Source organism: Anser cygnoides, chromosome 15 (assembly GCF_040182565.1).
Source record: "Anser cygnoides isolate HZ-2024a breed goose chromosome 15, Taihu_goose_T2T_genome, whole genome shotgun sequence".
Lineage (NCBI taxonomy): Eukaryota > Metazoa > Chordata > Aves > Anseriformes > Anatidae > Anser > Anser cygnoides.
In genome coordinates, this window is record NC_089887.1 from 13,867,053 (window position 1) to 13,891,610 (window position 24,558).

Below are 24,558 nucleotides of genomic sequence, written 5' to 3' on the forward strand. Positions count from 1 at the left end.
CAGCAATTCTGTCCTCCCAAGTCCATGTGGAATTGATTCTAGCAAGGGATGTGAAGGGCAACTAGAAGAGCTTCTACAAGTACATAAACAATAAAAGGAAGATGAGGGAAAATGTGGGCCAGCTGCTGAATGGCAGACCTGGTGAGAAAGGACATAAAAGAGGCTGAGATTCTGAGTGCCTGCCTTGCCTCAGTCTTTACCAGTAAGACTGGTTTTCAGGAATCCCATGCCCCTGAGACCCAAGGGAAAGCCGCTCCTCACAGGCCTTGTGTTCCAGGCCCTTCACCAGCTTCGTAGCCCTTCTCTGGACACATTCCAGGGCCTCGATGTCCTTCTTGCAGTGAGGGGCCCAGAACTGAACACAGCGCTCAAGGTGTGGCCTCCCCAGAGCAGAGTACAAGGGGAACGATCACCGCCCTGGCCCTGCTGGCTGCACTACTCCTGACACAAGCCAGGATAACATTGGCCTTCTTGGCCACCTGGGCACACTGCTGGCTCATGTTCAGGTGAGTGTTGACTGACACCCCTAGATCCTTTTCCTCTGCACAGCTTTCCAGCCTCTGTCCCCCAAGCCTGTAGCGCTGCATGGGGTTGTTGTGGCCAAAGTGCAGGACCCGGCACTTAGCCATGTTGAACCTCATCTCACTGGCCTCTGCCCATCGACCCATCCTGTCCAGCTCCCTCTGCAGGGCCTTCGACCCTCCTGCAGATGGACACTTTCCCCCCCAACTTGGCGTCATCTGCAAACTTACTGAGGGTGCACTCAATTCCCTCATCCAAATCATCAATAATATACATAAATACCTGCTGGGAGGCAGTGAAGGAGGTGCCAGAGTCTTCTCAGGCCATGAGGCAGTATGCAGAAAAAAAAAAAAAAACAAACAAAAAAAACCCATGAAATTCCATCTGAACACAAGGAACTTTTTTTTTTCTTTAAACTGTGAGGGTGCTCAAACATAGGAACAGGTTGCCCAGCAGTAGTAGAGTCTCCATCTGTGGGAATACTCAGTTTAAGAAAATTTTGCTTCAATGTGTGGATTTATCTTGTGACCACCACTTAAGACTGGATGTTGTCAGTGGCTAAATTGCCTTCAGTCTACCAGCATTTATATCAAATGCAACTTAAAGAGAACTTTTTCTCTTAAGAATTTATTTATTTAAGGCATTCATTTCAGCATCTCTTATATTTGGCTATGCGAAAGTTTACTTCATTCTTGAAGCATCCTTTGTGCTTTTGTAAACACTTTGCGAGTGTTTGAGTTTTGCATGGTGAAAAGGGTAATTGGCTGAGTAAAACAGCCCTTAGCATTCGTAAGAGCACCCTGGTTTAAAGGACAGAATTTTGGATCAAAACCTTTTATGTTTTTGTGGGCAAATGAATAGGCACTGCTTGTGGAAGCATTGCTGTAAGGTAAAATGCAATTAAGCTACGCTTGTGTACCAAACCTAATCCCTTTGATTTACCTGGTCTTCTACCTCCTGCCTAAAGAATAATGATGGTGTTACTTGGGATATCTAATTTGTAAATGATGCGTGCTAATGCAGAGCAGTAAGTAAAACAGGCCTTTCAAGGTACCCGGTTTAGCAAGTTCTGATACACAGAACCTAATGGCTCCAGACCAAGCTTCAGCTGTGTTATTTACTTACTGTAGCGTAGTTCCCAAGGTGCCCAGTGGAGGTCTCTATACACTGGCTGTGTACCAATGCCTAGGAACCACGTGGCAGCCATGTTTCGTTCGTGTGCCGGGTACAAGGAAGTGGAAACGTTCTGTTTCTGTAGATAGTCTCCTCCATGACTCCCTTTAAAGACGGGCAGACTAAAAGTCTGCTTTAAAACTGAAGTGATTAGTGATGTCTGGCAGCTGTTACTGTTCTCAGACTGCTCAGGTTCAGTTGACAGAGCCTTTGTTTCTCCTTTCATCATCAAGGAGCAGGGTGGTATCTGCAGGGTCTCTGTCGTCCTGCTCCACAGGTGCTCCCTTTCTTGTTCTGTTCAGTGTCCCACCCTAGAAATTCAGAGAAGGAATTAGTGATGAAAAGTATATTGTTCTTCCTGTACATGCGTTGTGGTTTAACCTGGCAGGCAGCTAAGCAGCACACGGCTGTTTGCTTCACACGCACCCAATCTCCCCCACTGCAGTGGGATGGGGGAAAGAATTGGGGGGGGGGGGGGGGGGGGGGGTATAAAATCTCATGGGTTGAGATAAAGACAGTTTAATAGGACAGAAAAGGAAGGGGAATAATAGTAATGATAATAACAACAAAATGTACAAAGCAAGTGATGCACAATGCATCACCACTTGCTGACCGCTGTCCATCCCGTCCCTGAGCAGTGGTCCCTCCCCACTCCGGCCAGCCCCCCATGTAATCGTTCACCATGACGCCAGATGGTATGGAATACCCCTTTGGCCAGCTGGGGTTAGCTGTCCTGGGTCTGTCCCCTCCCAGCTCCTGCTGCACCCCCAGCCTGCCCGCTGGCAGGGCCATGGGAGAACCTGAGAAGCCCTTGGCTTGGTGTAAGCACTGCTCTGCAACAACTAAAACATCAGTGTGTTACCAATATTCTTCTCCTCCTAAATCCCAAACGCAGCACCATAGCAGGTACTAGGAGGACAATTTACTCTATCCTAGCCAAACCAGGCCAACATGTATCACAACTAGGGTGAGGCCCTTACCCTCACCTTTCAAAGAATCACAGCCACAAATAGCTTGATACTAGGTCAGACTCATATGCACTGCAGCAATATCTTAGTAGATAATCCTTTTTATGCAGTCCATTTTTGTGTAGGGGGAATTACTTATACACACACCTAAGAGCTACGGCACCAATAAAAGCAAATTGATGATGCAAAGCTATTCTTTGCTTTTTATCATGCTTCCCTGTTTCCTGTCCACAACGCTGAGGCTAACAGAAATGACGATACATGCAATAGTGTTTGCCAACATAAAGATCGTCATCTGTTGCCAGCGCCACAGGGGGATCTTTAATTCACTAGAAAAGGCCAAAACAAGATGGAACAACTAGTCACTTGAAGACTTTTAAGGCACCTCTACAGTTTCTTGCAACATCAGGTTGCAAATACACTGATTTATGTTTGTAGTATTCCACTAACACACTGCTGATGCCCTTACTTGCAGTGGGGGGGGGGGAGCATTCTCACCTGGACTTTGTTCCTACAATGTGTCCAACAACAAGATTTGAAAAACCAATTCCAAGCATCTGAACAGAAGTTGCAAGCCCCATAGCTGTCCCTGAAGTTGCTTGAGGGACCACAAGAGGTACGGATGACCACATACTAGCCTGGTAGGAATGACGAAAGGAAGAATTAAGTAAGTGTTATTGAAAGGTGTTAAATGGTCATCAGTTTTAAGAGGACTTATTCCTACTAAACAAACACCTATGCTTTATCTTCAAAAAAAATCTGGTATATATCGCTCCCAGCCAACGGCAGGTTCTAGACTGTTATCCCTCCTTTTCAAGCAGAGCTTGAGACAGCCTGGACAACGCATGTAGTGTGAAACCAGAATAACACGACTGGATTTCTGAAGGGGAGTTAGACCTGATGACTTAGCTCATAAGACTCTAAAAAGATTCAGGTGGTACATACGGTTGAAAAACTACTGGGAAAAATAAAAATAGTTTAATGCTTCATGCTACGTCAAATGGTCCCTTACTGTGCTTTGAGTTTTGTTCCACATTGATTCATTGCTGGGCATTTGTTACTAACCTAGGTCTATAGGTCTTGGGAGCCAATGACTTTAAACCGTAGCTGTTAAGCCTGCTCCTCAGCACACAAAAGCCGTGATATACGCCAGCCGGGATGTGGAAGGATCACAGCACAAAACACTCAACTAAAGCAGCGGGGTTGTGAACTTACAGCAGCAAAGGAGTAAGTTATCCCCAACCAGGTGGTAGATACCAGTGGAGGAACAGATGTAAATGCTAGAAGAGTGAAGACTGGCAGGGTCAATGCCGCACAGCTAACAGCAAAGATGCCTCTCAGTCCAACATGGTCCTGGTGAAAGAAACAAAGAGAAAGCCTCTTACAAGGGATCCTTACTTCCCACAGATCCTAGTGCTCTCTTTGAAATGAGCAGCTGAGCAAAGCGGGCTGGCGCGAGTGGCAGTAGTGTAATTTTCTAGCTATTGAAAATAGCCCTAGCTATTTCCTAGCTCATGAGTTGGGACAAACCCTTACCAGAGAATCAGCGTTAAGCATTCATGTGAAACGGTAGGTTTTAATAAAGGGGGGAAGAAAAATAAACCATTCTACAGTTAGAGAAATAAGGAAGAGTTTGACAAAATGTGGGCTGACTATGTGCAGGTTGTCCTTCCCCATTTAATTGCAAATCTTATCCCGATCCTTGCTTTTCCAGTCTCAGACTTCTCAAAACGTGCAGCCATTTCCCAGTGTTTGGCGATACCACAGCAGAATTAAGGATCAGAGGGTTACATATACACAGGTTAACATTATTTCTCACAATTTCATTCAGACTGAAGCACATCTTCCAGGCTGCAAGGAATTAAAGGACGGCTTGTCCAGCAACAACAGGCTAAATTCTGCTTGGGGGAGTTATAACAGACATTTGAAAAAATTAGGAAAAAGTATTTCTGTTTCTGGATATTCACAATTAATATGCCAGCTGCTGCAGAGAGAACAAGGGAGCTGTCGTACACTGCCCCAGCAATATCAGCGGCATCCTGCTGAGTGTAACCAGAATATTTATCTTGGATAAACTTGCTGAAAAAAAATAAAATGACTGGAAGAAAAAAGTTAAATAACTAGGATTCTTGATCTGGCTATTTTGATGGAAAGTAAGTCTGAGCACAAATATATGGATAGAAAGGGTTTTAATTAGAGGACTTGTAAGCAACTTTGATACAATCTGGATAGTAGTTCCAAGCATTGGTTGATTTGTTTCTATTGCCTTTTTAATTGGTGCACAGCACAGGGATGCTGGTAGCTTAAAGCACTACTTTCAGGACTTTTCTGCAAGCAAAGAGTAAAACTGCAGGTGAAGGTTTTGCTTATGTTCAATTATGTCAGCACAGCTCACAGGAAAAATTTTGCAGTCACCTGTCCAAAACCTGGCTTTTTTTTTTTTTTTAGCATTTCTCTTTGAAGAGACATGAAGTAACCATTCTCAATCCACGAGTGAAAATGCTGAGGAGCAGGAAAATATTTTAAAATAATCTGTCAGCAAAGATCAGCATTTAAATTGAACATCTATGTTTTAGAAGAACCAAGATTTCCCCCACAGCCTCTTAGCATCTTTAAGAAGATCTCTAGTTAAAGCAGAAATTATATAAACCAGGTTTTGTTTCATTTTTAGGAAGTCAGCCTTTCGCCTTCTCTAGGGACACATTAAAATGGCATAAAATCTTACTCAAATTCTTTACAGAATTTACAGTCACAACAGCTTTGAGAGACTAGTTTATTTAGAGATCCTGTACCTCCTTAAACCTAGTTTGGCTTTGCGTTGTTACTTACTATTAGTAATAACTAGCCTTTATAGCTTGTGCTGTCATCAAAGTATGAAACAACACCGTCCCCTGAAGTTTTACTGCAACAGAATTCACCAAGCAGGAGTGGCCTTGAAACCATTATTTTCCAACAGGGAAGCAGCAGAGCATATTTTGCCAGAAGAGACGCTTGAAACATGATTTAGTGCCTTGACTTTTGCTGCGCAACAGAATGCAAGGAGGCAGAATTGCAAAAATGAGGATTCTGTTTTCAGATGTAACTGTTTTCAGTTAAAATGAGAAGGCAACTCACAGGAAGTCCATCTCATCAAGGCCTTGATTATTCTTGCCCTCTTGAATTTCTTTGTTTTACTATTAATAACTTAATTTTACATTTGCTACAACAGCTGATAACATTTCTTCATTCTGCTCTAAGGAACCTGCTTTGGCAGGGGGGTTGGACCCGATGATCTTTCGAGGTCCCTTCCAACCCCTACAACTCTGTGATTCTGTGATTCCTCACCCATTCAGGGTGGCCTACTATACCTCACTAATGAAATACTACCAAAATAATTTTCACGTTTTTTACTACAGGCCTTTGCTAGTATACAAGTTCACAATTATTACGTGATAGAAGCCGCATCATCCACATTTTACAAATAGGAATAAAGTTGCAAAATGACTTTCTGAAGCAGAACCACAGGACAGAAACAGGAGTCCTCATTTAGTTGAACAGGTTGCTTGTTTGTCTCAAGCAACTGAAGGTATTAAAAAGGAAGTCTCCAAGACTTGCATTCGGATGCAAGGGTTTCCTCACTTCCAGATCCAGGCTGCTGAAAACAGCTTTGTTCCAAGCACTGCAGACAACATGCTGGAACTGCAGGACAGAACTGCCTGAGGCCTGTGAAGCCAAAGCCTCACCCGTCTCTAAATGTAGTCTGCTACACTAGCACAAAGGTGAGATGTCTCTGAACTGTTTTTTAATTAACGTGTTTCTTCCCCTTCTCCCAAATCCTTCTGTTCCTCCTGTAGCAGTGTTCCAAGCTTAATATATTGAATGAATCATTTCCCTTTAAGTTATTTTTGCCTTACTTCAGAAGCCTCCCTCATCTCAGATTGTCTTTGAAGGGGAAAAAAGGTCAAAGAACCCTCATATTCTTTAACTAAGTGTTAAAAATATGTTTCTCTGCATTTCATGAGTGGAAGGAAAAACCATATTATCCCCATATTTCCCAGTCAACTCAAAATCAAGGGGTCTGCAGGGCTCAGATAGGCTTGTGTCAGTCAGTGGGAATATGGCCATAGAACAATACCTGGCATCTGCCACAAAGGGGAAGATCCCATTGTAGAAGAACATGATGGTGAGAACCAGGAGCCAGTAGCGAAGGGCAAGTTGCCTGATGTCCTGAATCCTCTGCGAAGAAAAGATGTGCCCTCACTCAACAGGAAATAGTCTTCTACTTCACATTAATGTCACTTTCTGTAAGCCTTCTAAGGCATTCTGCTGCTCATAACATAATCTTTCTTTAGAAGGAGAACCTGAAGACATGCTAGGCAAGAGAAAAAAATATCCAAATACAGAGTCGATGGATATGCCTTCCTACCAAGCTGCTCACTAGTGACTTCTGTACTGGTACAGAGTCTCTCCCTTCCCAGTAAAGATGACTGAATTTCACCTACATGCAAATCATGGGCAGAGGAGCCCGGGAATGTTTTAGTTTAAGAAAAGGAAGAATGACCGTAAGAAGATAAGTCTGCCAGAGGCCAGCTCATGCCATCTCTCACTATTTACCATGTAAAGAGGTAAGTGATACCTGTTTGGTAGGGTTTGGGCACACCTTCCAGGAGTATAAAATGGGAGGTGGTTACAACCCAGGGCCAACTTACTTGAAAGCTGATTTACTCCTTGTCCGTGGCATAGTGTCCCAAGTTTGGCTGTGAGGGTTGGTTTGGGACTCATCTCTCATCATGCTATTAAAAATGCTCTGGATACGATAACTAGATTTGGGGGCTAAATCCTCCACGTGAAGGAAAGGTGGAAAGATGTTTGGCTAAGTTCTTGTTGAGAAGGTTACGTTAGTGCTATTCTTGCTATGCTGTGTTATTGATGATCAAACAACAATTTGGGCCTTTGTTTTCATCATTTCAAATATGTAAAGCATTTGCAAGTTTATTTTTATCTGTAATTAGCATTACCTGAATTCTAAATCCTAACCATGGAAGGAGATTTATGTATCTTTAAGAACATTTTGTTTCCCTGATCCCGCTGCTATGATTTATCTGAGAATAGGAAAGATGTCCTCAATTCCTACGCTTTGCAAACTGAATAGAAGCAATCTAAAGCATGATTCAAAGTTACAGATGATTAAGATAGTGAGAGCATATAATAACTTGTCAGATACTGGCTATGAAAAAATGGATCTTATAAAATAGAATGACTCTATCCAGTTGTAGAGTAAACAGCTTTAAATGAAAGGTGGATTGCATACTTTGAGTTTGGCACATTGCTGTTGCATTGCTCGATTTCCAGTTGGCATTGTGACTGGACATGAGACCATAAAGTGCAACAGAGCCCTCTGAGCACATCTGAACACTCATATCTTAAAGGAGTTAAGGGTATTTCTCCTGCTATTATTCTCTGCTACAATCTAATCTAATCGTTGAAAGCCTGCTTCTTATTTCCAGGCAGAATTCATTCATGTCCAGCCCACACTATTTGTGCTTGTGCCAACCATATCTTGTAGATGAAGTAGTGCCAAAAATTGGTCCAGAAGCAGGAACTGGGAGTCAGGATTGCCTTTGTGGTGTGTGAGCTGTTCCAGACTAACTTATGGTTTTCTAATAGTGGTGGACAGCATTTACCTTATGTTGAGCACCAGCACCCACCTAATCACTGAAGACCTGTTCAAGCCACCTCATCCTTGCCGCTGTGCATGGACGTATTTCACCCACCGTTACTAATGAATCACATTAGCTGATACATTTCCCCCCTACACACTCATTTCCTTGTCTCAAATTGTGTAAGTAATTGCATTAAATGAATGAAAAGTGGTATAATGATGCTATGCTATCAAGAAATCCTTCTGTTTTTTCCCTGTCAGGATTGCTGAGGGGAGTGCTCAGTCCCTGCAAGAGCCCAGAGCCATGTCTCAGTAAGCAGGGGACCAGGCAGCAGGAAAGGAGAGACGCAGGAGAGCCCTGTGGCTCTGGACCACCACCTGTCCTCCTTCCAACTGTGAGCTGTGCCTTGCTGGGCCACGCTGACAGCGGTGGCCTTGGGCAGGGTTCCCAGTCCTGCTCGTGTCCTGGGGAAGGAGCCAACGCTGCCCTGCTGCCCACCCCACGCCAGCAACGGAGAGAGCAAGGTAGGCATGTGAGCTGAAGATGATTAACTGGTCATGATTTAATTGTTTTGGGGGAAAGAAAAAGGGGAGGGAGGCAGCTCAGAGTTCAGGGGGATGCTGGAACCTCTCTGTTTCCAGCAGCTGGTGGAAAAAGCAGCAGGCAAAATCGCATTTCCTCACTGTGACGCATGTACACACACGCACATGGAGTCCCCGATACCCAGAATCCAATATTAAAAAACAGCCTCATGACTGTGGACATACATTGTTGCATTATCTCCCACATGTTGTGCACATATGTTTGGGAAGAGTATAGAGAGAGGGGAAAGGAAGAGGGACAACTCAGAACTTTTGAGGAAAGCATGGGTTTAATCCCAGCCCATGTGCCTGGAGGAATTGCTCTGAACAGTGCTCACTTATGTAATGCTTTCCCTTCAACCTCCTCCACCTATAAAAAAAAAAATCAGTCTGGCCACACAAAGCAAAACAGAAAAGATTTACACGAATACAATTAATATTTTAAGCAAGAGGAGTCATCAGTCCCATCTGTTTATCTTCCAAAGGGGTAAGAACACAGAGAGGTAAGAAGACCTTGTGGTTGACCTAGAATGCTGATTACTTCATGTTGTGCAGTTTCCCCTAGACCCCTAAGATAAAACACTGGCTACTCTGTTAGGGGACTTTTGCTTATTTCTGCACCCCCCCCCCCCCCCCAAAAAAAAAAAAAAGAAGCCCTGTCACTATTTGTTTATGGCAGTTTGCCACAAGTTGCACATTGCTGTTTCTTATTTGATTATGGTTGGCTAAAAGACTGTATACTTCTGCCTTCTGTAAATCTTACCTTTGTAATGATACAAGTACATGCTTTGTCTGGTATCTATAAATGGAAAACAACAACAACAATAATTCAGTGCCTAAGCTATCTTCTTGAAACCATGCTCTAAAGTATTGTGGCTTATTATCAGCTAGGAAAATTGTGCACAAATAGAAGCACGGCTAAAACTTGTTCCAGGATTCTATCCCTTAAGCCAGCCAGCCAAGAAAACAGATTGGATGGTGCTTTTGGCTCGGTTAAGATGGTGAGGTGACTGGTGAGAAATCATGTGTATAATAGCTCTGTATAATTTGCAGGTTCCACAGGAATCTATGTTAATTTGGGGCATAAGTGGATGCACCTTGTTTTGTTTGAAATGATCTTTTGAGGGTCATGAGTAATACCTGTAGCCCAACTTCTTGCGCTCTGAAACTGGTACTGGTCCCTGGTGACAACACTGGATGAAGACAGCTGCTTCTCTGATGTAGCATCATTCAGTCATTCTTGTATTCCTAGGAAAGTCTGTGACGATTAACTGAGACTCTGTCCTCGTAACTATCCTGTATCGGTTGTCTTGCTGCAGCTTCTGCTTCGGGCCCTACTGTGACAGATTACACAGCTCTGGTTCATGCAGACATCAAACGTGTCCAAATGATTGTACTGCAGTGCACATGCAGCTGCTTTCTCATCAGCTGGCACCACAGCTAAGTTCCTCATCCTTCTTACTGCAAAATCGAGGAAGATTTACCAGGATTATTCTTCTGGAAAGTCATCGGGTTTTACCAACCTCTCTGACCATATCAGCCTTTCTTTAGCACAATTTTCATAACTTCATGGAATGGTTTGGGTTGGAAGGGGCCTTAAAGACTATCAATTTGCAGCCCCTGCCATGGGCAGGGACACCTCTCACCAGGTGAGGGTGCCCAAACCCCATCCAGCCCGGCCCTGGGCGCTGCCAGGGACGGGGCACCCACAGCTCCTCTGGGCAGCCTGGGCCAGGGCCTCGCCGCCCTCGTGGCAAAACATTTCTTCCTGCAGGCCCTGGTAGCAAGTCTCTCCCCAAATTCCGTACAAGCCCCCTTTGCATAACGAAGGGCTACAACAAGGTTTCCCTGAGCGTTCTCTTCTCCAGCCTGAGCAGCTTTTCTTCTCTCACCTCGCTAGTGACTTCTCATTCTTTCCACAAACACGCTCAAGGCCAAGCGTGCTCTTCCGGGCTGTCACCAGGCGAAAACTCCGCCGGAGCGGTGCGCGCCCTCCGGGCGAACAAAACCCGGTCGACAAACCCACGGAGCCGGCAGAAGCGAGGCCGCCCCGGAGCTCCCCGTCAGGAGCGGGGCGGAGCGGGGCCGCGGGCCGGGGCGGGGCGGGGCGCGGGCCCTGCCCACCCGCCTCATAGCGCGGGGCCCGCCGCGGCCGTGCCGAGCCCGTCGCCGCCCGAGGTGAGGGACGGCGGGGTCTGCCGCGGCCGCCTGAGGGAAGGAGGGAGGAAGGGAGCGGGGCCCCCCGGGGGCTCGGCGCCCCCCCTGCTGCCCCACGGTGCCCGGGTGGCTGCGGGGAGGGGGGCGGGTGGCGCGGGTGCGTTTGGCTCGAGGTGAGGTGCGAGGGCCGGTTCGGCGTTGTGCGCGTAGGCGCTCGCCGGGTTTGTGCGGAGGAGCTGGGGGTGTGCCGCTGGTGCGCTCAGGGCTGCGCGTTGGGCAGGGCGCTGGAGAGGCGAACCGTGCCGAATGCCCCCGGGAAGGAAGATGGGGCGGCACCGGTTGCTGAGGGGACCGTGCAGAACTTCGCCCGGAGCGGGGGGCGGTGTGGTGGCCGCTGTGCGCCGCCCGCCGGCGCCTCTCCGGGAGCCCTGGGGAGCGGAGAAGCCTCTGAGCGTCGCTTCGGGATCTGTGCCTCCGGGTTTGGCTTTCAGGGAGGGGATCTGAAGTTCCTTCGGACGCTGTTTTTGCTGGAACTGCAGAGCTACTTCTGAGAAATGTTTGCAAAACCTTCAGCGGTGCCAGCTTTGGTTTCCTTGAGAGCCTGAGAAAATGTTAAAGCTGCTTTGACGTGATGCTGCTGCTGGTTATTTTTCGAGAGGTTGAAAGGGTGCTTTTTTTTTTTTTTTTTTTTTTTGACTGGTGTTTTTAAGCCTCACCTTATGATTTGTGTACTGCATGACAAACGTACCTTGTTCCCTTCAGCTGGGCGCTCTGAGGACGGCCAGTCCCCTGTCCGAGTTTGGCTGTAGCCGCAGAGGACTTGTGCTTCCAGCAACGTGGCTCAGCACCGTGCTAACTCTAAAGAGGCTGTGCTAACATGTGGCAAGGATAACTTTCAAACAAACAAAAGAAACAGGTGTTCATATACAAAGACCTGATGCATTTACAAAAAATTGAGCGTGCCAAAGGAAACATAGGAGAGACGTCATGGTCCTCTGGCGATGGGTGTATTTTCACATGCTGCGTGAGGGAGCAAAAGGAGACAAAACGTGGCTCTTGCAGGAGCAGCGCCAGGGCTGGAGCTGGCCCTGCTGCCCCCATGTGTGTTAGGGCACCCACGTGTGACACGAGCAACCTGTGACACGAGCAACCACGCTGCTGTGTCACTTCTGTCCCTGCACGTCCTGTGCACCTGCTTCTGGCCACAGCCACCCCCTCACCGCCCTGGGCGTCACTCGCTGTAGCTTGCACATGGGTGTATTTATTTCCAGCAGCAACATCCTCTCCTTTACTTGCATGCACGTACGCGCAGAAATATGTGCATGCAAATAATTTGAAAGCAGCCTGATAAAGCGAGGTAATGCTGACTTCTGTCTCCCCTTATGGCTGCTCGTCTCCGTGCTCAGCACGGTCCCCAGGCACACGTCGCTGGTGGCTGAGTGCTGAGAGGTGAGGGGAACCTGGAGGGCAGAGGTGCGTGATGTTGGAAGAACCGGTGGATGCAATTTCTAAGAGGGAATTTGAAGGGCTAAACCACAGTGGTCAAGTTACCACTACAGTGTGATAATGCGTGTGTGAAAATGGGGGTATGGCAGCATTCTTGTTCAGGAACATAAGTGAGAAAGGAGAAACCGGCCGGCAGGCTGGTCGTGGCTGGCGTGGGGGAAAGTTGTTGCTGATTGCACTTTTCATCTGTATTTGACCTATATTTCTGCCAGGAACCATTTTTGGATTACTGCCCGTGGGATAGACTCAGCAGGGAGTGATGGTAGCTGCTTAAAACACGAAGGAGGGAAGACTGTTGAGGACCCAATGTTAGCAAAACATGATGAGATTGAACCAGTTCAAATCTACATTGACAGATACTCTGAGTATTGGTGGCAAGAGTTGATGACTAGTCTGCCCCTCATCTGGGAGGTTTCTGAGAGAGTCTGGGGACAGGTATTTAGCGTGGAAAAGAGCAAAATCTGTCACCTTCCTCCTGATGTAAGCGAGTCCTGTGTGTGGTGGTCACGGCCCTGCGGCCAGGAGCTGCCTTCACCTGGGGCTGCTGGGCAGTGGGGCTGGGAGCAGGGCTCTGTGCTGCTGAGGGCTGGCAACCTCTGGCGAGGAGAAAAACAATGAAATATTCTGCCTTTTTTTTTTCTCAACTCCCTGTGCAATTTAAAAAACAGAAAAACAAAACCCCAAAAATAACAAACACACAGATCTTGCTTCTAGCAACAGGTTGTAGTGGAGAACCAAACCAAAATGTATCAGCTTGAAACACCGGAGAGAGATGAGAGATAAAAAGTGGCGATATGGGTTTGCATGGTGTGTTACTCCACAGCATAGCTCAGATAAAATGGAAAATAGGAAGCATTCATCTGAGTGCTTTCTCTTTTCTCTCGGAGCAGGGTAGACATAGTTGTTTTGCTTCCGTCTGTCTCAGTCTAGTATTGTCTTTCCATCATGTCCAAGGCAGCCCCCTCGACAGATCAGTAACCTTAATTTCCTCTGCCTCCTGACCAGCTTGTTTCCGTTCTTGCTGTTTGTCCGGGCTGTCTCCGGGGGCTGCAGAGGGGAATTCGGAGCTGAGTGAAGCAGCTACGCCTTGCGCTGCTTTCTGCTCTTTCAGTTGTGTAATTTTGTTCCTCTGAGCCGCCCTCTGCTAGCGAGGAGGTGGGTTCAGGATTCTTCCCTTCTCATCGTTCCCAAGAGGCGTGCGGATGTACCTGGTGTCATATAGCCCAGGTTAGGAGGAAGAGCACTGAAGGAGGCGATGAGCAGTGCCTGTGCAGCTAACAAAGACGCTGCTGCTCACAGCGGCGTTCAGCGCTCCCTGCTGCAGCGTGGCTTCTTGCACAGCCGCCCCTTCCTGAGAACAAACAGCTGCCTCTTACGTGGAGCAGGGTTTTCTGTAAACAAGCGTGAGCGAGATCACTCGGAGGAAGACTTTGCTTTTTCCCCACTCAGCTGGTTACTAAGAAAAAGAATGCTAAGGGCCAGGAGCTGCAGAGCTGGAAGCGCTCCGTCACGTGGTGGCATCTCGGAGCACCGGCCCAGCTTTGGTGTCGGCTGCGAGGTGCAGCTGGGGGAGGAACCGAACTGATGCCTTCCCTCTCTCTGCGTGGCGCAGAAAGGCACTTACTTGGCTTTCATTTCTGTTATTTGTAGGCCATGTGGAATACATTAAAATGATGCTTCTGTTTGCTCTGCCCCAGGGAAGCTGTAAAACACCATGCAAGTCAAGCCGCATCTTCTCTGGTTTGGCCATAGGGCTTACGGGTAAATGGGGCGTGGGTTCTGCCCTGGGAGCCTCACCTCACGCTAATGGACAGGGCTTAAACAGCCTGAAAAACCCCGTCCCACTTCTGCTTTTATTTCAGTGGTTCTCCTGATGCTATAATCCTACTGTCTGATTTCAGAGGTTTGCTCGTTCTTTATTTGCGCTGGCCTGAGGCTGTTGCACTGCTGCTTTTCTCATTGGGTCAATTTAAGATACAGATAAATAATAAAGTAACCTAAGACATCCTTTTTAACAACTGATTGAGTTTCTGGGGAGTAATGACACTAGTGTTAAGAGGTTGCTGCATTATGGATGCAATTTGGAAACTGAGTAGTAGCCTCAGTAGGGAAATGGACATAAAATTTGTGACCCATTATCCACAGCGTGTTAGGCTCCTTAGTCTCATCTAACGCTCGCCGTGAATTCTGCCTTTCTCCAGGGAGGAGCTGGAGAGAGGGTGAAGGTCTCAAACGCTGTTTAAATACCGGGGTGTTTCAAGGACAGTAAATGTGAGTGTGGCCTTTGGGTTCCTGTGGGGCGGTTACGGTGATAATTCTGCCTGGTGCCCTGTGGGCAGGCATTTCACATAGCGGCTGGGACTGGGGAGGTAAGCTTGGGACTGAGCTGCAGCCTGCCTTTGAAAGGTGATCAGATATTGGAGGTGAAAAGGCACTGAGAAAACGAAATGACCTGCAGCTGTTTTATGTACACCCCTGGGTGGCTTTCCACTGAGGGCGGTGCGGTGGAGAAGGGCTCTATTACAGCTGTCTGGAAAAAGCGTGGAAGGCTGTGTGCGCCGCGTTGCGTGGCCGTGTTCCTTCCCGCGATGGCTCTGTGCCCGGTCTGATCAGAGAACGCTCTGTGCAAGACGGAGGAAAGCAGAGAACCTTGACCCAGCGCTTTCCCTTGAATATTAAACCGCACTGATCCTTTGCCATGCCTCATGGGCAGCAGCCGACTGGAGGCGGCGGGGCATTAAGAGCTAAGGCTGATCCCAAGAAAAAAAGCCAAGTCCATGCTGCTGCTACTTAGGGTGGGACCTCGTGGGCTGCCCACCCTGTTGATTGCTGGGGTAAGGAGCAGGTAGGCTGCAGCAGCCCCAGGCTCCCCGATGCCCACCTTGCCTTCCCAGCCCTGCTGCTAGGCGGGCCGGGGGGGCTGCCCGTGTGCTGGGGGGCGGCGCTGCCCTCGGGGGCTGCCACCATTGCTTTCCCCAGGCTTTTGAATTCTTTGCCACCTGCGGTTTCAAAGGCTGTCCAGACATAGTAGTCTGTCCGGGAAATAGTCATTAAATCTTGCCTTTCTAGCCGGGGGGAGGAGTTTTGTTTTGATGTTAGTGCACATTTAACGTCTGCTTTGCATTGCACAGCCAGTCAAGTTGGCCAAGGCACTCTAGCAATAGGGACTAGATTGTTTTATGAGCTCCTGCCCTCTTGGTGGTTGTTTGGTGGCTCTCTCTGCGTGATACAATTTGAGAAAGCTGGTCAAGGGCATTTGCTTTTTTTCAGTTACATCAGCTGCTCAATTAGAATAAACCACAGTCATGATTGCAACTTCTTGACAATTACTTGAAAGAGGAAATGTAACTGCTTAAAAAAAAAAAGCCACAATGCAAGAGAATGTCCTGTTTACAGAACTTATACCTGTTGCTGCAGAGCAAACAAATGATCTGGGCTTTTTTCACCCAGCCCACAAGGCAGGGACGTGCCCAGCCTGCCAGCTGTCTGCGGATGGCAGCCCGGAGAGCCAAACTCTGCTGGGCTTTGTAGGTCGTGACTTTGTTTCCTTCAGTAATTGGAGGAAATCTAGCAACCAGGATTGTGAAATGTGGCAATTGCCTTTTCAAGGAGCCTCTTCCTGATAGAGACTGGTAGGAGTAGTTCTTAAAGTTTTTCATGTGTTGGGTTTTTCTTTTTACCAGTAGAGGAAAGAGTGAATAGAGCAAATATTTGTGTTTGCTTTCTGCTCTATGGTGTTACGGAAAGTATGTCTGAAAAGTGATCTTATGTCTGAAAAGTTTCTAATAAATATGCATGTTTTTTCCATGCAGAGGGGCTGCCTTTGCAAGGTCCTTCCCTATTCCAAGGATCTTGGCAGGGTCCTAAAAATTACTCTCCCAGACATTTAGAACAAAGGTTCTAGATGGTAAATATTAACTTCTTGTATATCCATGCAACTCCATTGTCTTCTGCTTATTTTTTTCTCCCCCTTATTTTATTTTTTCCCAGTGCAAAATCTAGGCCAGAAAGGTCCCTCCCGGGGATGTGAGATACGATGCGATGTCTTTTACCCACAGCAGCAGGGACTTTGGGAGAGGAAGCTCGCTGCTGGAGCCAACCGGGGCTGCATCTGCCAGAGCTGCCGCACAGCCGTTGCCGGCAGCATCCCAGCGTTACGGTGTTGTCATACTGCTGCCTGCGTTTTCACACACTGACCTCTCCCACCCTTCCGTCCCTTTGTCTTTTCTGCAGCCAAACTTGTCCTGGAAATCCTCCCAGAGGGGTGAAATAAGAAGCAAAGTAGTGCAGAGCTGTCTTGGTGTTTACTGCAGCCCTGTTGGGAGAGAAGTTTTTTGCCGAACACTCATGAGCCTGATCTAACTGGGATCTGGGATCTAATTAGATTTGTTCTTAAGCTTCTGGTGTGGTGGGGCTGCAGTGCTGCCTCCTTCACTGGCACAGATCCTGAGGATCAACTTTCTCCCTGCTGATGTGGACTTGTGCAGCCCAGGATCCCTTGGCTACCAAGACCGGGGTGAAGCCACCAGACGTGCGCGCTCATGGTTTCCCAGTGTCGTGTTGTGGCTTGTTCTGGACTTGTGGCTTGCTCTCAAGGCAGGCAGATGTGCGAGCTTACCTGAGGTTTCCTATATTTGTAACATCAGGTTTCATGCAAAATGTTGGTCTAGACAAAATAACGCACTGTTACGCATTTCCCTGCCTTTGTTTCCTCACCGATCTCAAACATCTCCTGGATGTTGCTGGGTTCCAGGTTTGCTGCAGTCCTTCACGCAAGGTGTTAAACACTCCTGGGCAGGAGGAGCTGCACCCAGCACTGTGTGCACGAGGCTGCTGTAGAAAAGAGCACCCTTGCAGCCCTTTTCTGCTGGCTGCAAGTGTGACTCCTGCCTGCTTTCCAAAGGAAGGGCTGTGGGTCCCTGCCCTCAGGACAGGGTGCACTGGGCTGCAGGTCATGGACGTACAAAAAGATTTTCCCCGAGAGACCTGTTGGCGTGTCCTGCGCTGTGCATGCTGTAGGTTGCTTACAGCTGGGCTGCTCGCCCTGCACTCTGGGTGTGCATGGAAGGCAGGAGCAAGGCTTGCTTCTGGGGTTCAGCTGTCCCTGTCTGGGCAGCCAGCCATCTGTCTGAGCCCCCCTGCTTGCCTGCACCCTGCCTGCGCTACCGAAGGGGACAAGGATGGGAGATCTTCCCATTGCAACCTGTTCTCAAGTGACCCCAAAGCAGGGAGTCAGCTCTCCTGCAGTAATCTGTGGGCTGTTCCCAACCTGCTCAGTGCGTGTGGTTTTCTAGGTTTGGCTGGTTTATTGGCTTCTCCCACCCGCTCTGGTGCAGCCACCCTGGCACCGCGTTAGCAGGTCTGCTTACTCCGCTGTCACTGGCGTGTGGGGCTGCACGCGTGGGGGAGATGGCTGTCTGCTCCCAGTGAGCAAACTGGGAAAAATTGGCTTCTTAAGGGCATGTAACTGCTGGCATGTGGCCGAGCAGGTGAGCTGAATCAAAAGAGTTTTTCATAAAGGCACCCCCAGCAATTGTCCTGTGCAGTGTTCGCTCTGCTTGTCTGCCCGTTCCCTCTGTGCTTGCATTGAAGTACACACGGCTCTTTGGGATAATAACTGCTTCAATACAGGGGCTAGCACGATTTTCTATTAAACTTGTTCTTTTGTATGGATTTTCATCTGCACACCTGAAGAACATACATGTCAGGATTTGTCTGCTTTTTTCTGACTGTATCAGTTGATGTTTTTTAATTTTTTATTTTTTTTACCTTCCCTGAAAAGCATGTGCTGCCTGTTCCCTTGCTTTGTCTCGTTAGCTTTTGAGCATTAGCTCAGTAGGCATAAATAACACTTCCAGCATCTGTGATTCTGGACAGCTCTGTCCTGTTCCGTACATTTCCAGCACATCACTGGAGCTGTGGCTCTCAAAATCAGAGCGTGGTAAATAGCTTTGTTGATGCGTAAGTAGACATGAAATCCACATGCCTGTGCTGGCTCTGCGATTTTGCAGGCTGTACAACACAATGCCATCCCCTTTGTCATTTAACTGGCTCTGAATGCAGAGAGTGGATGTGCTGAGCAAGAAAAACTAGTTTTTGCATGCATGGTAATCAGAGTGAAAGCAATGAAGCTTCTCTAGGTCCATTTTCTCATTAGTCAGATAACAATGGTACGTTACCTACAGGAGACCTACTGGACTACGGACTACTAGTATTACAAGACTTTTTTGAGACTGAAGAGATTTCTTTTTCTTTTTTCTCCCCCCTAGAAATCTAAAGGGTGTTATCAGCTGTGTTACCCAAACTGTTGGCCAAAGGGATGTGGCAGAGGATTTGTCTAGGTCCTGAAGGGTTCAAGGTGTTTATTGAAGTGGCTGCCGTTCCTGAAGCAGTTTGGGAGGTTGTGAGCCGTGGGTGTGTGCTGTGGCTATATGACTACTAATGCAATCACAGATTTGATTACACCACATAGGCACTACCTGTTCGGCAGCGCTGCGGACCACAAAGGTCTATCAAAAGCAGCAGCTCGCTGTGAGGCTGCTTGTGCTGCCCAGACAGAGCTGAGGAGAGGTCTAACTAGACATAAGGTAAAATGAAAATGGTTTCTGTTTTGCAAGTGGTTTGTTATGTATTCTTAAAGAAAAATAAGACTTGTGGAGTGTGTATATCTCTGTAGTGCTTGTCTTGTAGATTGTAATTAAGTGAGCTGAGACAATTTCAGCCTGAGAGTCAAGAAGTAGGCATTAAGTGCTTCATCAGTGTTATAAAGTTACCTCCTGGTGGAGCGTGAGTAGGCCTCATGCTTGTGAGCAGCATTCCCTGATCCAGAGCGTGAAGATCCGTGGCCTTGATCTACTTCTCAGTGTGGGACTCCTGGCAGGGAGTTTCGGGGTCTTGCAGCAGGCACCTCGGCAGCGGGAGTGCTGCACCTCGCTGCTGCTGCCCGGAGAGACGGCGGCCTGAGGAAGGGAGGTCCTGGGAAGGGCTCAGCAGCGGCAAAGCCTTGCTGCGGCCCAGGAGCAGGCTGGGGAGGCACAGCACGGCTGGCCTCTGGCAGGGGACAGCAAGGGAGCGTTACTTCTCTGGCTGGTAAGTTGGTTTGCAAGAAGTCTGTTTTCTTATTCCTCTCCAGCCTGGAGTGAGACCAGCTCTGGGCTTGAGCCAGGTACCACAGTTGGGTGTCATCAACTGGATGGACCTCTTGGGCTCGTGCAGGTTTTTGTGTCCAGAGGTCTGTTGGGACGTGGCTAGTCCTGGTGCCGCTGCTGCAAAGCGCTGTTACAGGAGCTGAGGCAGTGAGGACACCGAGGTGTGCCTCAGGGTCATGTTGCAAAGCACTCTCGGACCTGGGGCAGGTTCATACCAGCCATTTCCCACTCCTGCTCCGAGCTGGATGCACCAGATCATCCCTTTCTCTTGAGCATTGAACTTTTTAAGCCTTTCCTGGTGTTTTATGACCTTCTAATTTTCTTTCTACTTGTGCTCTGATTGTTCCATGTTCAGAAAACTGTTAGTTGAGTGGGAACAAAGCGTGAGTGTTTTGGAGGGGAGCAGGGTTCCTGTTCTGTTACCAGCCTGCTCCTTTAACCTGCTGTGTTCGCAAAGAAGCGTAGGGTTGTGAGGCGGTGAGACTGGAGGGTGATAACAGAAAACAGAGACAGGCCTGGCAAAAAGGAGTCTGGGGTCTGTGGCTACCTTGAGGCGTTAGTGTGAGGACTGAGTTATTTGTGAGTGGTTTCTTACTCTGTGCCCTACAACTTGCCTCTTGCTGCAATGCTGGCAGATGAAATATCCTCAGAGGAGTATTTTTTCCTTTGGCAATACTTGTATGCCTCATAAACTTCCATGGTTATAGATCTCTCTAATGTGATCTGTTTTTTTTCCTGTTGAAAATGTTGGTTGGGGAGAAAACAGTGAACTAATTGTTCTGAGAAACACTTGAGCCACATAAATATTTCAGGGGATTTCAGTAGCCTTAAAAGGCTCAAAGTTGCACATTAACAAACTTACCCATAATCGTGGTTGAAGTTTTGTGATGTGAGAGAAGGCCGAGAAAGGAGAACTTCTCAGAAGTATCGAAGGATTTACATATGTATAACCAGTCTTTACGACAGCCTGACATTGCGTAAGGCCATTTGCCTTGTAGATGAGTGCTAAGTTGCTCAGACACTTTAAGAGAGATTACTCATGTTTTGGTATAAATATTTTCTGCCAAAATGAAATAAATCTTGGAATAAGCTCGCATGGGACCTGCTGGGTGGAAGTAATGGCAGGAACAAAGCTTCAGACTTGCAGAAGCCCTGCAGGAAGAGCTGAGCTGCAGAGCTCAAGAGCAAGCGCTGGAAGGGGCAGCTTGTCCCCCGCTCAGCCATATATCGTACGTCGTCTGGGAAGTGCATAAGCTCAGCATGCTTGATGCCTGTTTAGCAAGAATAGGATGAGTTGTATTAAATGTTGCCTCTGCTATCCAAGAACAAAGTTCTCAGCCTTGGTTAACTGAGGTGTGACGGAGGGGGCAAGAGTCTAGTGTGCGAGCAGCACGATGGTACTTTGCTGGAGACCCTGAATAGATAATATCTGGTTTTGGTCCACACAAAACCAGCTAAATCATTGACAAGCAGATTCTTTAGAAATATTTAATACTAGTAGGGTTTATTGTCTAAGGAGAAGTAATGGCAACCATTCAAGTGTCAAATCAGGGGGGTGATTTAGAAATCCTAAGATGTTTTAAAAATCCATAAGGTTTTTCTGTGGTAGTTGGAAGTTTAAAAGTGGGGGAAAAGAACAGAAAGAAGCTTGTAGCCCCTTTTTCTGTCCGTCTCTCCCATTTGTGACACTTCTGGTTGAAAATTCAAGGCTTGATTTATGAATAAGCCTGCATCCTTCCCTGCGTGCTTCTCTGAGCTAATGCCTCTCTTGTCTGTTGCGTATTATGCCTTTCCCTTCCGTTTCCTTTTCTTACCTCATTTGCTCATCTGTCTTCTGAGCTCTGTTCTTAACGTCTTTGTACGAGGAGTACCCTTCACTGTCCACTAAATGGAGATGTTTATTTCATGTGATAGTTGAGCTGTGGGGCTCTTTGCCACAGGATACTGTGGGTGCTAAAAGACTGTGTGAGCTCAGGAGGGGTCTGAAAAAATTGATAGGATGTTATTAAATACCACTGTGTCACCTTCAGTTTAGCATTTGCTTAAGCTGTACACCATGGGATGCTGGAAACATGTTGAGGGTAAGTACCCTGTGTGCTCACCTTATGCTTTGACCTAGGCAGCCACAAGTGTCAGACTGAAAATCTTCTTGATGTTCCCTCATGTGACTGCAGTCTCTTTTTGATCTCTCTTCATGTTTACCTTCCCTTTATTACAGCCTGTGTGAGACACCTGAAGACTAACTTCTGCCTGGATAAACCAACTCGTACTGTTGGTATACTCGTGTCATGTACTTGGCTCCAGGAGAAGAGTGGCTGGAGCAGAGCTTTGGGTGTTGATGCATGTGCTTCTCCTCTTGGTCTGGCAGTGATTTAGCAAGTATCTGGGCAGTGCTGTGACACGGCATCACTGCACTGCTGCAGAAACCAGTGGGTTTGTAGGCTGGCGGTTCACACAAAACAGTTGGCAGGCTGAAGGCGAGGCAAGATGCCAGAAGTCACCCTGGGCTTGTGCTGGCTCAGCGTCACGGTTTGGTAGTCCAGGAATGGTGATTTATGACCTGCCAGCAGTTGTGCCTCGGACTGGCTGGGGTCTGCTCCTTTGGCTTCCCCAGCAGCATGCAGATGGGCGTTACACCTTGTCCCCACCGTGGTGGCTCCCACCTGGTGCTACCATGTTTGGCTGGTGAGAGGCTGTGGTGTCCTTCCCAGGTGCAGGCAGCCTGCAGGCAATGCAGGGGCAGGAGCACTCGTTTGCCCTCCAGATGTATTTCAGGCACAGCGCTCTGTAACCTGGGGATTTGCATGAGTGGATTTGCATGAGCAAGGGAGTGAAGCCGCATGCACAACCTTCAGACTTACCATGGGTTTGGATGCCACTTCAGAAAAGGTTGCATCGCCACTGCGTGATGCAGCTGAGCAATGGAGGTGCCAGTGCTCACCCCACAGGAGTGGCTTGCTGTGTGCAGGACAGGCTCACGCTGTGCAGACAGCAGCTCAGCCCCTTCCAGCCTTAGCTTGGCAATGCCAAGGGCCTGCTCTTTGCAGCGCTGCAGCATTTTCCCCAGATGATGAGGCAGGGATTCTCAGAGCCGCTGGGGCAGTACTTGCTGTGTTCATGCTTTTCTTGTACTGTTCTTGTGGCCTTGTACCTGCAGCTGTGATAGCACAGGTGTGATGAGTGCCGGTGCGATTCGCCCTTCTTCCTGCTGTCCCTGCCTTGCCTTGGACAATTTGGTTGTACTACAGCAAAGCAAAGTTATTGGCACTGCAGGTAACAGTTATTTAAATACTTACCATTAGCCAATAATGTGTGTGTGCAGGCACTAAAGTCAGTGGGCAGCACTCGCTCCTGATCAGCATGCACCAATTAGCATGAATAGTAACAACCAGAAGGGAGGTGGAGCAGATTCCAACAAGTGCATGTTACTGGGGGAAAAGCGTGGCATAAAATGTCATCTTTGTCTTTGTCCTTGCCACCAGCTGCACTGGGGAGAGCTCCTAGAGCAGGATGCTCATCCAGGACCTGCCGTTGCTCTTCGGAGCTGGCCATGAGCCAGGGAAAATTTTCCATCCCCCCACTTCAGTATCTTGTTAATTTGTGCGCTCTCCCTTCAAGCAAATCTTAGTGAGTGCTGTCACCAGCGGCAGCTGACACACTCAGCTGGGTACAGCTTCCTGCATGTGCTTGCAGGTGAAGGACCCTGGCTGTCTGTGTGCTGGGCAGTCGGGAGCAAGAAGTTTAAGCAGTATCAATCACAGCAAGTACTGGCTTTCCAGCAAGAGAGGATCTTGATTCCCCAGTACGTTCGATAGAATGACACAAGGGGTATCACTATATAGCCTTCTTTATAACCATAAACCAGTTGAAACGTGTACTTAATCCAACTATCCACTCTGTTCCTTAACCAAAACGCATTTTTTTAAGAAGTATATCTGCCTGCTTACATGCACAGTGGAAAATGGTGACCTGTAAGAAGTCCTCCTCTGTACTTCATGGGCTGCTGCTGACATGGTTCCCCTGCCACCACTTTCTGTGGTCTGGGCTGTGTGGGGCTGCTTTGTGCTGCCCCACCAGCGCTGCTCCAGGACTCAGCGAGTCCTGAGGAGCACGAGGGCAGCCACAGCGTTTGGGGAAAAGGTGCCAGCTGTTGGGACTGACCGTGAATAGCTTTTGCTGCTTAAACTCAACCCTGTTCTAATCCAAACTAATCTGCATGCGTAGATGAGCACTAGGAATTTTCCTTGTTGTATTTTGGTTACCTCATAATTAGGCTTTTATTGGACATGGGGACAGTTGGGCAATGTCCTTGCTTCTCTTAACTGCCAGATCATCACAGTGGACGCTCTCCCACAGCCTGCTGAAACCATAATGTTTATACCATGCTCCTCTGTGTTGACACATCACACGCGTGTTGCAACTGCTCTGAGTTTGTGTTAATTGAAATGCCAGTATTAATTGTGGAAAGTTGGTCATACGCTAACTAAGCTGGAAAGGGAAGCTTTCTGAACCAGCTGTTTCATAACTGCGTGTGTTTTGTAAGTGCTGAACTCTGTGACGCAGGAGGATCGCGGTGATGCTCTGCGGTGGGGGGATCCTCCCGGGTGCTGGGGTCTGAGTTTGCCAGGAGCTGCTTTGGCAAGAAACTGCAGGTGGAAGCAGCACGGTGGTCTGGTGCTGCAGGGGGGTCGGGGTCGGGTGCCTGGGAGAGGTGCCAGGGTGCCGGGTACTGCTTTAGAAGAACTGGGGGCACCACTGGAAGCTCAGCGCCCTCAGTCCCTCACATTCATCAGAGCAAGGTAACGGAGGAGCAGCGTCCGTGTGCCTCTGCTCTTTCAGTGGATGAAGGCAAGGGGTGCAC

General features: G+C 48.0%; 2 protein-coding genes across 3 annotated transcripts in view; one reads left to right on the forward strand and one right to left on the reverse strand.

Annotated features, from left to right (window-relative positions):
- LOC106046326 (major facilitator superfamily domain-containing protein 1-like) lies at nucleotides 1-7,424 on the reverse strand. Its single transcript, XM_066977879.1, has 7 exons — nucleotides 7,352-7,424; nucleotides 6,778-6,898; nucleotides 4,631-4,742; nucleotides 3,879-4,016; nucleotides 3,162-3,301; nucleotides 2,883-2,992; nucleotides 1-2,008 (listed from the first exon to the last, which is right to left on the reverse strand). The coding sequence occupies exons 1-7, from the start codon at nucleotides 7,422-7,424 to the stop codon at nucleotides 1,890-1,892; spliced, it is 813 nt and encodes a 270-aa protein (XP_066833980.1). The 3' UTR covers nucleotides 1-1,889.
- Nucleotides 7,425-11,027: 3,603 nt separating this feature from the next.
- The window catches only part of CARHSP1 (calcium regulated heat stable protein 1), a 34,894-nt gene continuing 21,363 nt past the window's right edge, over nucleotides 11,028-24,558 (forward strand). Inside the window, exon 1 of one of the 2 annotated variants that reach the window (XM_048062921.2) lies at nucleotides 11,028-11,064. Coding sequence is in view for 1 of the 2 variants with exons in the window: in XM_013197281.3 (XP_013052735.2) it covers nucleotides 14,220-14,310 (91 nt within the window). In the remaining variant the exon portion in view is untranslated. Of the gene's footprint in view, nucleotides 11,065-14,204; nucleotides 14,311-24,558 lie in introns of those variants that run through there. The other variant, XM_013197281.3, reaches the window with a different exon arrangement.